At 36.9% G+C, this 14979-nt stretch overlaps 1 protein-coding gene across 1 annotated transcript in view; it reads right to left on the minus strand.

Moving 5' to 3' along the window:
• RAD17 (RAD17 checkpoint clamp loader component) overlaps positions 1-14979 on the minus strand; it is a 33348-nt gene that overhangs the window by 12565 nt on the left and 5804 nt on the right. Inside the window, exons 5-10 of the mRNA XM_077773589.1 lie at positions 11621-11774; positions 10796-10932; positions 10028-10080; positions 9824-9949; positions 9662-9731; positions 2134-2245 (exon numbers count right to left, since the gene is read on the minus strand). Of these exons, the coding sequence (XP_077629715.1) occupies positions 2134-2245; positions 9662-9731; positions 9824-9949; positions 10028-10080; positions 10796-10932; positions 11621-11774 (652 nt within the window). The remainder of the gene's footprint in view (positions 1-2133; positions 2246-9661; positions 9732-9823; positions 9950-10027; positions 10081-10795; positions 10933-11620; positions 11775-14979) is intronic.

Raw genomic sequence — 14979 nt, forward strand, 5'->3', positions numbered from 1 at the left:
AATATATGATTGCTAATATACTCTATGACCTTTTCAAAAAATATTATTTTCTTCCCTTTAAAATTTCTGAGCTCAGAATAATGCTATAAATGGTAGTTAGGATCTCAAACTGGCCTACCTCAGCCTTCCCAACCCATAATTCCAGTAGTGAACCTAAGCACATTTACATTTCTATAGGAGTGAGTAGAATTCTACTTTCAGTTGTGTTAGTCTGCTTATTTACTCCTCTTTATAGTTATTTTGAAAAACAAAGATGTGGGGGCACCTGGGTGGCTTAGTTGGTTGAGCTGGTTGAGTAACATCGGCTCAGGTCATGATCTCAGAGTTTGTGAGTTTGAGCCCTGCATTAGGCTGTCAGAGAAGAGCCTCCTCCAAATCTTCTGTTCCCCTTCCTCTCTGTCCCTTCCCCACACACTCTCACTCACAAAAATAAATAAAACATTAAAAAATAAAAAGAAAAGAAAAACAGAGACGTAAACTAAATGAACACGTTACACTTGTATGTAGCTACAAAGATTTCAGGTGGATTGAGAGTTCCAAAGATGGCTTTTAAATTTTCAAGTTCAATTCCTCAATGTTAAACACCAAGTAGATGACATGTTAAATGTTTTCTGATGAAGGACCATGTGCAATAAATCATGTACTATCTTTTTTTTTTTTTTTTTGTTTGAGCCAGGGAAGGGCAAAGAGAGAGAGAGGGAGAATCCCAAGCAGGCCCTGCACTGCTTGACACAGGGCTCAAACTCACAAACCAAACCATGAGATCATGACCTAAGCAAAACTCAAGAGTCAGACACTGAACTGACTGAGCCACGAAGGTGCCTCTAGGTGCTATCTCTTTTAATGTACCATGACTATGCACCCTTTTTACAATGAAATCAATTTATTAAATGTATCATATATAAATTAAAAATCAAAAGTATGAGCACCTGGGTGGCTCAGTCAGTTAGGCATCCAATTTTGACTCAGGTAATGATTTCAAGGTTTATGGGTTTGAGCCCCATGTAGGGTTCTGTGCTGACAGCTCAGAGCCTGGAGCCTAGCTCGGATTCTGTGTCTTCCTCTCTCAGCCCTCCCCCGCTTGCACGTAAGCTTTCTCTTTCTCTCTCAAAAATAAATATTAAAAAAATATTTTTAAGTAATTTAAAAATCAAAAGTAACTGATTACTTTTGTGATCAGCACAATATTATTAAATTCATTAACAGCTGACCATTTACTGATCCCTTAATATATATCAAGCACTGGAATAAACAATCTACAATTATGACCTCATTTATTCTTCACGTAACTCTTAAGAGAGGTTCTCATATAAAAGGTAAGAATATGCAAACACAAAATGATTGTCATTTGCAAGACTAAGTAACTGGTAAATGACAGAACCATGATTTTCATCCAGGAAGTCTCATCCAAATTAACTCTAAAGGGGTGCCTGGGTGGCTCAGTTGGTTAAGTGTCCAACACTGGCTTAGGTCATGATCTTGCAGTCTGGGAGTTCAAGCCCCACATCAGGCTCTGTGCTGACAACTCAGAGCCTGAAGCCTACTTCAGATTCTGTGTCTCCCTCTGTCTCTGTCCCTCTCCTGCTCGTGCTCTGTCTCTCTCTCTCAAAAACAAACATTAAAGGGGCGCCTGGGTGGCTCAGTCGGTTAAGCGTTGACTTCGGCTCAGGTCATGATCTCACGGTTCGTGCGTTTGAGCCCTGCGTCGGGCTCTGTGCTGACAGCTAGCTCAGAGCCTGGAGCCTGTTTCAGATTCTGTGTCGCCCTCTCTCTCTGATCCTCCCTTGCTCACGCTGTCTCTCTCTCTCAGAAATAAATAAAAACATTAAAAAAATTTTTTTTAAATAATACACATTAAAAAAAATTTAAAACAAAACAAAAAAACTAATTAAAAAAGTAAAGTAGCAAACCTAAATGAATCGGGTTTTGTCTCAGGAATACGGATACATACAATGACATTCACAGAGGTGTGTTTATTGTAGGCACATGTACATACATGATTTTATGAAGTGATCTCAAAAAAATAGATGGAGATAGATATGTATCAGTTGTTATATGCTTAGTTTGATTTCACTCATGAACAAGAGGAAGTCACCTAATATAATACTGTAAGAATTTATCTTTCATAGTTACCTTTTGAAGAAGAAAACTGGAGGCTGTTTATTGCACTTCTGATATCACCAGAACATCCTTGACAGAGCAACTCCAGGGAAGTTTTATCAGGGACAGTAATATTTCTTCCATTCTAAAATGAAAAAATTACAGTTTAGAAAACTCTTTTCTAAACCCCTCCCCTCTCTGCCCATTCTGTAAACTAAATGAAAATACGTTAGATCTTTCAAAGCTGGATGCTAAAAAGCTTCCTTGTTAAACACCAGTCTGCTCAGAAGGTCAATGACTTTTCATAGATTTAGGAAAATTTTCAAGAGTATAAAATAATTTTACTTGTTTACTTGGGCTTGGGATTTTCTCCAACTAAATGTACATTCATATATACAAACACCACTCCCTTGTCAGTTCAAGTAGAAAACCAGAAAAATTTATCTATCCCTCTCCACCTTAAGAAACTCCTAACGGTTTACTGATAAAATGTCACAATTGTTGATATTTTAGTGAGTACTTTTCCAGACTACTTTCTGTGCAAAAATATCTCTAAGTATGTACACTACCTAGAAGTATGTAGGCATAGTTAACTTTTTAAAGTTTTTTTTTTTTTTTTTTTTTTTTNGCTCATGCAGGAGAGGGACAGAGAGAGAGGGAGAAAGAGAATCCTAAGCAGGCTCTGGGCAGTACGGCACCCAATGTGGGGCTCGATCCAATGAACATAAGATCATGACCTGAGCCAAAACCAAAAGTTGTACACTGAACTGACTGAGCCACCTAGGCGCCCCAACATAGTTAACTTTTTAAATGTAAGTAGGTTCTTATGATAGGTATTGTTGTTGTTATTATTATTATTACTATTTTTGAGAGACAGTGCACAAATGCAGGACAAGGGCAGAAAGAGAGAGAGAGAATCTTAAGCAGGCTCCAACCTGACAAAGGGCTTGATCCCACAACCCTGGGATCATGACCTGAGCCAAAATCAACACTCAGATATTCAACTGAATGAGTCACCCAGGTGCCCCTACACGTATTATTCTATGACATGTTTTTTACTTAATAGCATTCTCTATGACTGTAACAGCGCCTTTAACTCTATTTCACTTTAAAAAACATTATGGGTATATTATAATTTAATAGTTTCTTCAATGAAAGGACAATAATTACACTGTTTCCCATTTTTTACCACAGATATACTTATATCTTTGTCAACAGGCACAAATATTTTTGTAAAAGTAGAGTGCCTTCCAAAGTGTCTCTAACAATTACCAATTTTATTTTTTCTACCAATGGTATGTGAGAGTGCCCATTTTCTCCTTATCTTTGGCAATCCTGTTTATTGGTCTCTTAAACATTTTCCACACTGATACATGAAAAATGGTATCTGGTTTAAGTATTAATTTCTTTGGGACACCTGGGTGGCTCATCTGGTTAAGCATCCAAATCTTGATTTTGATTTTTAAATTTTTTTAAATGCTTATTTATTTTTTGAGAGAGAGAGCATAAGTTGGGGAGGGTCAGAGAGAGAGCGGGACAGAGAATCCAAAGCGGGATCTACACTGGACAGGCTAAGAGCAGTGAGCCCAATGTGTGGCTCAAACTCACAAACCACGAGGTCATGACCTGAGATAAAGTTGGACACTTCAAACCACTGAGCCATCCAGGCACCCCTGTTGAATTTGGCTCAGGTCATGATCTCAGTCGTGGAATCAAATCCTGCATCAGGCTCTGGGCAGAGTGTGGGGCCTGCTTGAGATTCTCTCTCTCTCTGCCCCTCTCCCACTCATGCTTCCACTTTCTCTCTCAAATTAATAAACATTTAAAAAAACATGTATTTTTTAAATGTTTATTTATTTTTAAGAGAGAGAAACACAGAGACACAGACCACAAGTAGGGGAGGGGCAGAGAGAGAGAGGGAGTTACAGAATCTGAAGCAGGCTCCAGACTCTGAGCTGTCAGCACAAAGCCCGACGTGGGCCTCAAACCCATGAACGGTGAGATCATGACCTGAGCTGAAGTCGGACATATGACCGACTGAGCCACCCAAGCACCCCTAAAAAACGTATTTAAATATGAACTTCTTTGATTACTAATATAGCTAAGCACCTCTCATGTCTATTAGCCATTTGTATTACTCTGCGTATTGGCTTCTGTTCTTAACCTTTTTTTGCAGGCATATTTTTATTTATTTGGTGTTAATGCTTTATCTGTTACATAAATTACAAATATTTTCTTCCATTCTCAGGCTTGTCTTTTAACTTAGCTTACCATGCCTTCTGTCACTTCCTAAGCTTTTCATTTTTTAAAAGTAAATCCAATGTTTTTAGGGCTTCTGTTTCTTGCTTAGGAGTACTTTCCTACAAACCAAAGTCAGGATTTCTTCTTTTTCTTTTATTTTAAAGAGAGAGAGGGAGAGCACATGCACATGCAGGGGAGAGGAGCCCAGGGAGAGGGAAAGAGAAGGGGGGGAGAGGGAGAAAAGAAGGGGAGAGGGCGAGAGAGAGAGGAAGATGGGGAGGGAGGGAAGGGGAAGGGGAGAGAGGGGGGAGGGGCANTTAAGCAGGCTCCACACTCAATCCAGAGCCCCATGCAGGGCTCAATCCCACAACCCTGGGATCATGACCTGAGCCGAAAGCAAGAGTCAGACACTCAACTGAGCCACCAAGGCATCCCGAAGTCAGTATTTTTTCTTAATACTATTTTCATTTTCATTTTTGCATTCAGACCTTTAGTCTACCTAAAAGTTATTTTTGTGCATAGTATAAAGATCCAACCTTATGTTTTTCCATATGGATATCCAATTGGGTAAATACTACTCAACTATAATAGTCTCCTCTTTCTCCAGTAATATGAAATACTGGGGCGCCTGGGTGGCTTAGTCGGTTAAGCGTCCGACTTTCGCTTAGGTCATGATCTCGCGGTTCGTGGGTTCGAGCCCCGCGTCGGGCTCTGTGCTGACTGCCAGCTCAGAGCCTGGAGCCTGTTTCAGTCTGTGACTCCCTCTCTCTCTGACCCTCCCCTGCTCATGCTGTCTCTCTCTCTCTCTCCTAGAAATAAATGAAACATAAAAAAAAAATTAAAAAAAAAAAAAAAGAAATACTACTTTCTTATACACAAAATTGCCATTTACACATACTGATGTATTTCTGTGCTTCTCATTTTATTCTTTTTTGTCTATTGCTATGCGAATACTATACAGGTGTGATATCTATAGTTTTCTATTATGTTCCAAAACCTAGAAAGCAAGTCTCTCTTCATTATTCCTTTACAAAACATTCTCGTTCATGCCTGTGAATTTCTCTTCCAGATTAACCTCATTTTTACTGTGAAGACATTTATTTACTTTAAAATTATTTTAAGAGTATTTTGACTTCGGCTCAGTCATGATCTCACGGTCCATGGGTTGGAGCCCAGCATCGGGCTCTGTGCTGACTGCCAGCTCAGAGCCTGGCACCTGCTTCAGATTCTGTGTCTCCCTCTCTCTCTGACCCTCCCCTGCTCACGCTGTCTCTCTCTTTCTCAGAAATAAATAANCAAATAAATAAAAATAAAATTTAAATATTTTAAGAGTATTTCTTTTTGAAAAATTCTAGTACAGATTAACTGCCGAAAAGGAAATATAATTTAAAATCATGATCCTTGGTAGCTGAAGGAAATACCATGCATGCTAATTACTTTTCATATACAACTGTGTTTGAAATGTATGATCATNCTTTCATACTTAATGATGTCGGAAAAGACAAAAGACTTTTTTCTTATAAAATTAGAGAAACACCTATTTAAACTTAAAAAAAAAAAAAACCCTAAGATAGTCAACATTCTTGTAACTAGATCACTTAAGATGTCAACATTCGGGGCACCTGGGTGGCTCAGTGGATTGAGCATCTGACTCTTGGATTTTGGCTCAGGTTCTGATCCCAGAATTCTGGGATCAAGCCCCACTTCAGGCTTCATGCTGGGCAAGGAGCCTGCTTAGGATATGGGATTCTTTCTTTCTCTCCCTCTGGCCCTCTTCCCTGCTGGAGCTCTCTCTCTAAAATAAAAATAAAAAATTTTTAAAAAGATGTCAACACTCTAAATTTAATTAACTGAGGTGCAGAATGCCAGAGATTAAACTCTTAATCTTGCTATAACATCATTATCATCCTTGGAGACCCCAGACAGCATCCTAACATTTCATATTACACAAGTCTGAAGGACTTGAAGTGTGCTGCTTATTGCTCCTGTGATGTTATTATTCCCGACAATAATATCTACAGTAAACTAGTTTAAGGGGCACCTGGTTGGCTCGGTCAGTCCAGCATGAGACTCTTGATCTCAGGGTTGTAAGTTCGGGCCCCACAATGGGTATACAGATTACTTAAAAAGATTTTGAGGCACCTAGGTGGCTCAGTGGTCAAGCATACAACTCTTAATTTCAGCTCAGGTCATGTCACAGATTTGTGAGATTATGCCCTGAACTAACAGCAAGGAGCCTGCTTGGGAGTCTCGCTCTTTCTCTCTGGTCCTCCCCTGCTTGCTTGGGCTCGCTCTCTCTCTCAAAAATAAGTGAATAAACTTAAAAAAACAAAAAATAAATTTAAATATCTTAAAAACAAGAAAGTTTTTCCTTTAATGTTTATTTATCTGTAAGAGGGAGGGAGACTGACCACAAGTAGGGGAAGGGCGGAGAGAGAGGAAGACAGAATCTGAACCAGTCTCCAGGCTCTGAGCTGTCAGCACAGAGCCTGAAACAGGGCTCAAACTCATGAGCTGTGAGATCATGACAAGCCAAAGTCACTTAACCAACTGAGCCACCCAGGCACCCCAAGAAGTATACTAGTTCTGACATTCTTGTAGGTCAACTATCTAAAGTACAGCATACTAACTACATAACAAAAAGTCATGTTATCTCTCTCTCCTTTTTTAAGTTTATTTATTTTTGAGACAGAGAAAATGAGTAAGCAGGGGAGGGTGGAGACGGAGAGAGGGAATCCCAAGCAGGTTCCACACTGTCAGCACAGAGCCCCCCGGAAAGGGCCAAACTCACAAATTGGGAGATCATGACCTGAGCCAAAACCAAGAGCTGGATGCTTAACCAATTGAACCACTCAGGCACCCCCATGGTATCTTTTTATTATCCTAACACAACTTGCTAAAGTGAATGCCATTTTCAATTTAATGATGGTTTTTTTTTTTTTAATGTTTACTTTTGAGAGAGAGAAAGTCAGAGTGCAAGCAGGGGAGAGGGAGAGACCGAAGGAGACACAGAATCTGAAGCAGGCTCCAGGCTGTGAGCTGTCAGCACAGAGCCCAACACAGGGCTCAAACTCACAAACCATGAGATCATGATCTAAGCCAAAGTAGGATGCTTAACCAACTGAACCACCCAAGTGCCCCTGCTGATTTAGTTTTAAAAATATTTGAGTTAATGCAGTAAGATGCTTTATGTTCAATATTTTTATTAGTTCTTGATATTTAGTAAACAGAGTATTTAAAAACTATAATATGTAGTTATGCCCCTAGTAGAGAATGTAGATTTATTCTCAAAAAGACATTTAAAAAAAATCACATGTAATCCTACCATCCAGAACTAATCACTCAGCATTTTTATGTATTTTCTATACATATGTATGTATGTATGTATGTATAGGTTTAACGTGCATTCTGATATTGAAAATTACTTTGTTTCAGCACAGTGAACTGGAGTCAGAACAAAACTTCAAACCTATCTGATACTTAGTAGTTGTGGGAAATTATGCAAGTTATTTCCCCCCAAAAGCTGTCTCCTTATCCATAAAATGGGTATTATGAACCAATTTTGTATGGCTGTGATGAGGTTTAATAAAATCAGGTATATAAAAATACTCTGCCTAGTACTGAACATATATTAAGAGCCAAAGATGTAATTTCTATTGTTACCATTATAAATTTGCACCTTGTTATTATTATTTTAATGTTTATTTTTGAGCCAAGAAGGGGCAGAGAGAGAGGGAGATGCAAAATTCATAATAGGATCCAGGTTCTGAGCTGTCAGCACAGACCCCAGTGTGGGGCTCGAATCCACAAAAGGTGAGAGAGATCATGACCTGAGCTGAAGTCGGATGCTTAACTGCCTGAGCCACCTAGGTGCCCCTTGCACCTTAGTATTTTTAACTTGACATTAAGTTAAATAGATTAACTCATATTTTCCCATGTCACTAAATATTCTCAAAACACTAATGACATGATACCTCCTTAAAATAGTTGCTCCATTATTGGACTACATTTGTTTTTAATTCTTCACTATTAATACTTTTTATTTATTCAGCTAACTGCTCTTTATACATAATTTTGTTTAATCCCCAAAGCAACCTCTCCCTTGAAAATTTCCCTCAGTTTCTATGATTTAAGTGGTGCAAAAAAATTTACATTTCAGTTAAGATCTACTTGATTTGTAGCAGTAGGTTCCTCCTAGAAGCATGCTGCTGAGAGAAGTTCTATCAATTGATTTTAACATAACGTTGATTTAAAAGACAGAAAAAAAGGGGCGCCTGGATGGTTCAGTCGGTTGAGTGTCCGACTTTGGCTCAGGTCATGACCTCACGGTTCGTGGGTTCGAGCCCCGCATCAGGCTCTGTGCTGATCGCTAGCTCAGAGCCTGGAGCCTGTTTCAAATTCTGTGTCTCCCTCTCTCTCTAACTCTCCCCTGCTCACGGTCTTTCTCTCTCTCTCTTTTTCTCTCAGAATTAAGTAAAACATTAAAAAATTTAAAAAAAGATATTAAAAATGACAACAGTCAGTTTCACCACAATGTTAATATACGTACTACTACTGAACGGTGCATTTAAAAATGGTTAAGACAGTATAGTTAATATCACTGTATTAAGTATTTTAAAGGTACTAAGAAGGTAGATCTTAAATATTCTTACCACAAAAAAGAAGTGGTATTGTGGAATGCCACAGTGGTAATCATTTTGCAATATGTTAAGTGTATCAAATCAGTATGTTGTATACCTTAAACTTCTGGATGTTGTACATCAAGTATACTTCCATAATATCAAAAAATAAATGGTTAAGATGGTAAATTTTATGTTTCTTACAACAGAAATATTAGATTAAAAAAAACTGACAGCAGGACAAATGTAGAGTCAGACTGTTGATGACTAAAGTACCTAGATGCCAGGAATCAGTCTCTTGATAACAGACACAGTTTAGAACATTAAGCCAAGCAAAGGACTATTTACTTCAATGTGAAAGAGAAAGCGAGGTTTAATAGTAGAAAACGGTAAAAGATTTTTTTTTTTTTAAAGTAGGCTCCATACCCAGTATGGAGCCCAACAAAGGGCTGAACTCACGACCCTGATGCCAAGCAAGACCTCAGCCAAGGTCAAAAGTCAGACGCTTAGCTGACTGAACCACCCAGGCGCCCCCAGATTTCTAAACCAGCATTTCCTGCCTTTCCTAGAGTGATAGGCCTAACAAATGTAGTAACATATTTTAATTCTAAAACTGAGACAATATGTGCATCAACTCTGAAAGTCTGGCTTTCTATAATTAAAATGTAAGATTCAAAGTAATCAGTTCTTAAGAGATTTACCTTATTAACTTCCATGGTCACTATTCGATGAAGAAATTTCATCATAATTGTTGGTGCCACAGGGTTAAAACTGTCAAAAGTTTTATAAAGAAAGATAAGGGTGAGATGATTAATCTAAAATATAACTTGTGACTGCCAGCATTACAAGAATTTCATTCTTACCTAATGTTTGATATAGCACACTCTTCTTGAATTTCTTTGGGAAACAGTAACCTTTGATTATTATCTCCACTGAGACTGTCAGAGATTATAAATATTAGAGGACACCGACCAGTATGCACATATTTCCTAAAATAAAGCAGAGCAATGTTGAAATTTAAGCTATTGCCATCTAATTCAGTTTGAGAAAACTTCACTGAAACTCACCTGAGAATTTCATGTAAAGTATGAGAATCTCGATAAAACTGGTTAGGTAAATCCTATTGAAAAATGATAAATACCAGTTTAGTTTTATTCTTGTGTAAATTTATTTTCAGATTTATATTTACCAAGTTAGGGAAAAAATGTTACCTATTCAATGTACTGTAACTAGAACTTATATGGAAATTAAGGAAAACATGAAAAAGCTAATGTCCTCACCAGTAAAATCATCAATGGGAAACCCAAGTTTCATTTCAAATTTCTTAGGGTCACTAGCAGTTACAGTTATTTTCACTAAGACATCATTTTCCAAAATCCTTTTTTTTTTTTTTTTTTTTTTAATTTATTTATCTTGCAAGAGAGAATGTGAGCAGGGGAAAGACAGGGAGAGAGGGAGACAGAGAAAGAATCCCAAGCAGGCTCTGCACTGTCAGCACAGATCCAACATAGGGCTCGAATTTGAGAATTGCTATATCATGAGCTGAGCCGAAATCAAGAGTGAGATGCTATACTGACTGAGCCACCCAGGCACCCTTCAAATTATTTCTTTTGCTTTTTCCACACTTGAGTCATTAAAATTCTAAAGTTCATCAGCTGATAGCTACTCTATTCAAGTTTACTGAAAAAAACCCGAGGTTTCTGCTATCACAGAGCCTTTACGTTATATTTTACCACTATTAATACTATGGAGAAGAGTTAATGCCACTGTCGATAAGATATATCTTGCAATTATTTACTCAATAGTTACAGCAGGATCTCAAAATTTGTCCGTACTTCAACCAGAATTATCCTCTTATCAGTTCTCAGATCATCTCCAAGCATCTGTAGTTGGTTATATTTTGTTGCTCTTAGTAGAAACTCTTTAAAAAGTGTTATCTGAGATTGATAGGGAAATGCTTGGAAGCTTGATTCTGAAAGAAAACATATTCAACACTTATACTCTCAACAAATTATGCACACATCAGCATTACACATAAGTACCTAATATACACACATATGTTCCTGAATACATTCACATATACATGAAAAGAGCTCAAAAAACATTGTAGGTTTTTTTCTCATTAGGCAAAACTGTTCAAATTCAAAATAGGATATTCATTTCAAAAGACAAAAGTCATCATGGACCACAGTGAATTTTCTATACCAATGAACGTAATATGGAATTAAATAACTTCAGAACACAGTTGTCAGTATAAAAGTCACACTGGTAAAAAAACATTTATGTCTTTGCCTTTACAATGAAGACACTCAAAATGTGTGCTGGCTATGAATTAATTAGACCTAATCCTCAAAGAATCCTATTCTCTTCTACTGGAGGCAACTTTCCCCTCTTCTGAAATCACTACTCTCTAAAACTGGGAAGTATCAAAGAAAATGCTCTCATATGGTTTCTTTCGATTGCTACTCTCATTTTATGAAGTTATTAATAGTGGGCAGATGCCAATCTAGCACAGGAGTGTCAACATATATTTTACTCTCAAAAACACATACCCAAAAGGATCTTGGGAATCTCAAGAATATCGATGGGGAGTTTGTTTCAAACCTCCTTTAAACAGAGACTTTTCCTATTATTTTCACTACCTTCACAGCATATCTTACCAGGATTAAACATCTTGAAATCATCTTTTTGGAAGTCTGGTAAAACTGGATTAATCCACTCTTGTACTTGAATACCATGCTCCTTGGATAGTATTTTTAGAGTTGTTGTCTTCCCACATCCAGGAGGACCTGTTATTAATAAAACAGATCCACCCTAAAAGCAAATACAAACATTAATAAAACATCAAAATCACTGGAAGGCTAGAGTATTGTTTGAATTTTCTTTCTAAATATTAATTATTTCTATAAATTTACTAAATTTCTGGTATAAGGTGACTACATTTTACAATGATGCTTGCTGGATTATACCAACTTTAGATAAAATATGATAGTCTTATCTCCTAAAATTTAAGCCTAGCTTCTGATAATTCTTCCATTCTTGCATTATGTTCCTACTGAGGTCTACTTAACAGCCAAATTAAAACAACTAAACATCAGCTAGATTAAGGAGGTAATGTCTGAAACAAGTATTTTTAGAGGTTGCCTGAATTCAAAAATTCAATCAATATAGACCTCTCTTTCAATTATATGCTTTAGCATTAAATAAGTATAATTACTTATGGAAAGATCTTAGTTTGGATATCAAATTCGTTAAGAATGTTTATTAAGAAACTTATTTTCCAGAGTTAAAACTCTAAAGAGAGACTAGAGGTTGTAGGCAATAGAAATATCTCCTCATATTATCAATCAGATAAATAAGTTAAATCTAAAAAAATATCAGGGGACGATTTCCTATATCCCCTGGTGGACTGTAATCCTTGCTCTACTGTTTATCTTTACTAACTAGTATCAATAAGGGCTTTTGTACTTGGCTCCAGAAGAGAACCAGTCATATTTTTTAAAACGAGTAAGTGTATGAGTTATAGTGCTATCAGCTTTGAGTTTAACGATTCAATAATATGGACTAACTATGGTATCTTTAAATGAAAACAATTAGAAAACAAGGTTGTGTACTGATGACTTGATGTAAATGTGGCCAGAGGAAGATTTTGCAGGAAGCATTCACTATTCACTAATTGTTTTTGGTAACTTTACAGGACATACCTAATGTAAAGTAATGAGAACTGACTACTTCCAAACAGATTACTTTTAAATAAAGAAGAAGATCAAGCATGGGCACCCATGTATTTTTCTTATGTAGTAAAGTTAAGTGTCTTGTTTTATGATACAGTGAGCACAGCCACAGAGCAAAAGCTTTGCTTCCAGTAAGAGAAGTGGGAGGTAGTCTCCTATCAGAACATTAAACATAAAGAATTTTGTTAACGTTCCCATCATCTATGTTATAGTAGAGTTTTTTCTTTTTTTAATTGAAGTATAAATGACATAACCTATCAGTTTCAAGTGTACACATAATAATTTGATATTTTATACACTATAAAATGATTACCATAAGTCTAATTGTCATGTTACCATGCAAAGTTATTATAGTATTATTGACTATATCCCCTATATACATTACATTTCCATCACATTGTAATAGTTTTACTATATCCTGAAGGAAAGATCCTGCCCTGAAAAATTAAATTCAGCAAATATTTGAAGTACTTACAATAAATTTAAGAAAAAATTTTAGCTTGCCCACAGAAAAATGCAGAAGTCATCAAAATTTTCTTTGAATAAAAATGTCTTGTAATTACTGACATCACTGGACTTTTGTATAATAAAGAGTATATGATTGATAAGAGTCCAATTTCTTGGAGGGAAGAAGCTTTTAAAATTGTAGAGGAAATATTTTCCAAACACCAACATATACACACATATACCTAAATTCATTAGAGTATTAACAGTAACACATGTAGGTTTAGCACATGATAACGTTTATATTAAAAAGGTACTGGTGAGAAAGCAGAGTGATCATTAAAAATATTAGCCTAGCTAAGAAAATGCCTGGATATAAGAAGCGTGTCAGGGAAACTGCTCAAGAATCTGTACTCACAGAAGATAGAGAAAATTAAAGGCAATGAATTAAAATTTATCCTGTGTTTCCAGCTGGAACTGTATTTAAAGGTAACTATATAGCCCCAGTTAACGACGGCAAACTTCTGTACAGATAACTGTTAGCTAACAATTATAGAAAAGTAGAATTTAAAAATCACCATTTCATAATCTTAACAAAGTAACTGATTCAGGCAAAGACTGAAAATGGATGCTGAAGCATTTCAGTGAAAGATTGCTGGGGAAGTGGACCTTTAACACTGTCAAAATTTTTCCCCATAGACTATGTGGCAGTTGCAAGGGAAACTTCTCACAGTGAAGATTTTTGACTATCAATTCCTTAATTTAGTGATCCAACTTAACATCAAAGACAGCAAGGGGCGCCTGGGTGGCTCAGTCGGTTAAGCGTCTGACTTCGGCTCAGGTCATGATCTCATGGTTCATGGGTTCGAGCACCGCATCGGGCTCTGTGCTGACTGCGAGCTCAGAGTCTGGAGCCTGTATCGGATTCTGTATCTCCCTCTCTCTGCCCCTCCCCTACTCATGCTGTCTCTCTCTCTCTCTCTCTCTCTAAGAAATAAAACATTAAAAAAAAATCAAAGACAGCAAGAAAACCAAACATACAATATAAAACATACACCATGAACTAAAAAGTATTCTCACAAAAATGTTCAACTAATTAAGTCTAATTAAATCCTTGATTCAAACTTCCAGATTACAGGAAATGCAGGATAGAAGAACAAGTTAATCATCATGAAGAGGAAAGAACCTGACAAATCTAGAATGGGAGAGTTTGTGTATCACTAGGCCTGGGCTCTTCACAATGTCTTAGAGAAAAAGAGAAGGTAAATAGGACCGTTTTAGATTTTAAAAGACCTAAGTAAGAGGAGTAACAATCAAATGCAATAGGTGTTCCTTGATTATATCCTGGTTGTAACAAATCAGCTGTAAATGACATTCTGCAGATAAATGGATACATGTGAATATGAAATGAGCATGAGATAACATTAGGGAATTATAATTTTGTTAGACACAGTAATATAGTTAAGAAAATGTTTACTTTTAAGAAAGAGGCATACTGATGTTTCTAAAAGTCTGACTGAAATGTCATCTATCTATAATTTACTTCAAAATACTTAAGAGCAAAAATGATGGGTATTTTATGGGCCAATGAGTAATCATTTATTATTTTACTTTATGTTTGAAAAATCTCAAAATAAAGTAAGTTTAAAAAGAGAGAGAAAGAGGGGTGCCTGGGTAGCTCAGTCGGTTAAGCGTCTGACTTTGGCTCAGGTCATGATCTCGCAGTATGTGAGTTTAAGCCCTGTGCCGGGCTCTGTATTGACAACTTAGAACCTGGAGCCTGCTTCAGATTCTGTGTCTCCCTCTCTCTCTGCCCTGCCCCTGTTCATACTCTGTCTCTC

The sequence above is a fragment of the Crocuta crocuta genome, unplaced genomic scaffold (assembly GCF_008692635.1).
Source record: "Crocuta crocuta isolate KB4526 unplaced genomic scaffold, BGI_CrCroc_1.0 scaffold383, whole genome shotgun sequence".
Taxonomy (NCBI): domain Eukaryota; kingdom Metazoa; phylum Chordata; class Mammalia; order Carnivora; family Hyaenidae; genus Crocuta; species Crocuta crocuta.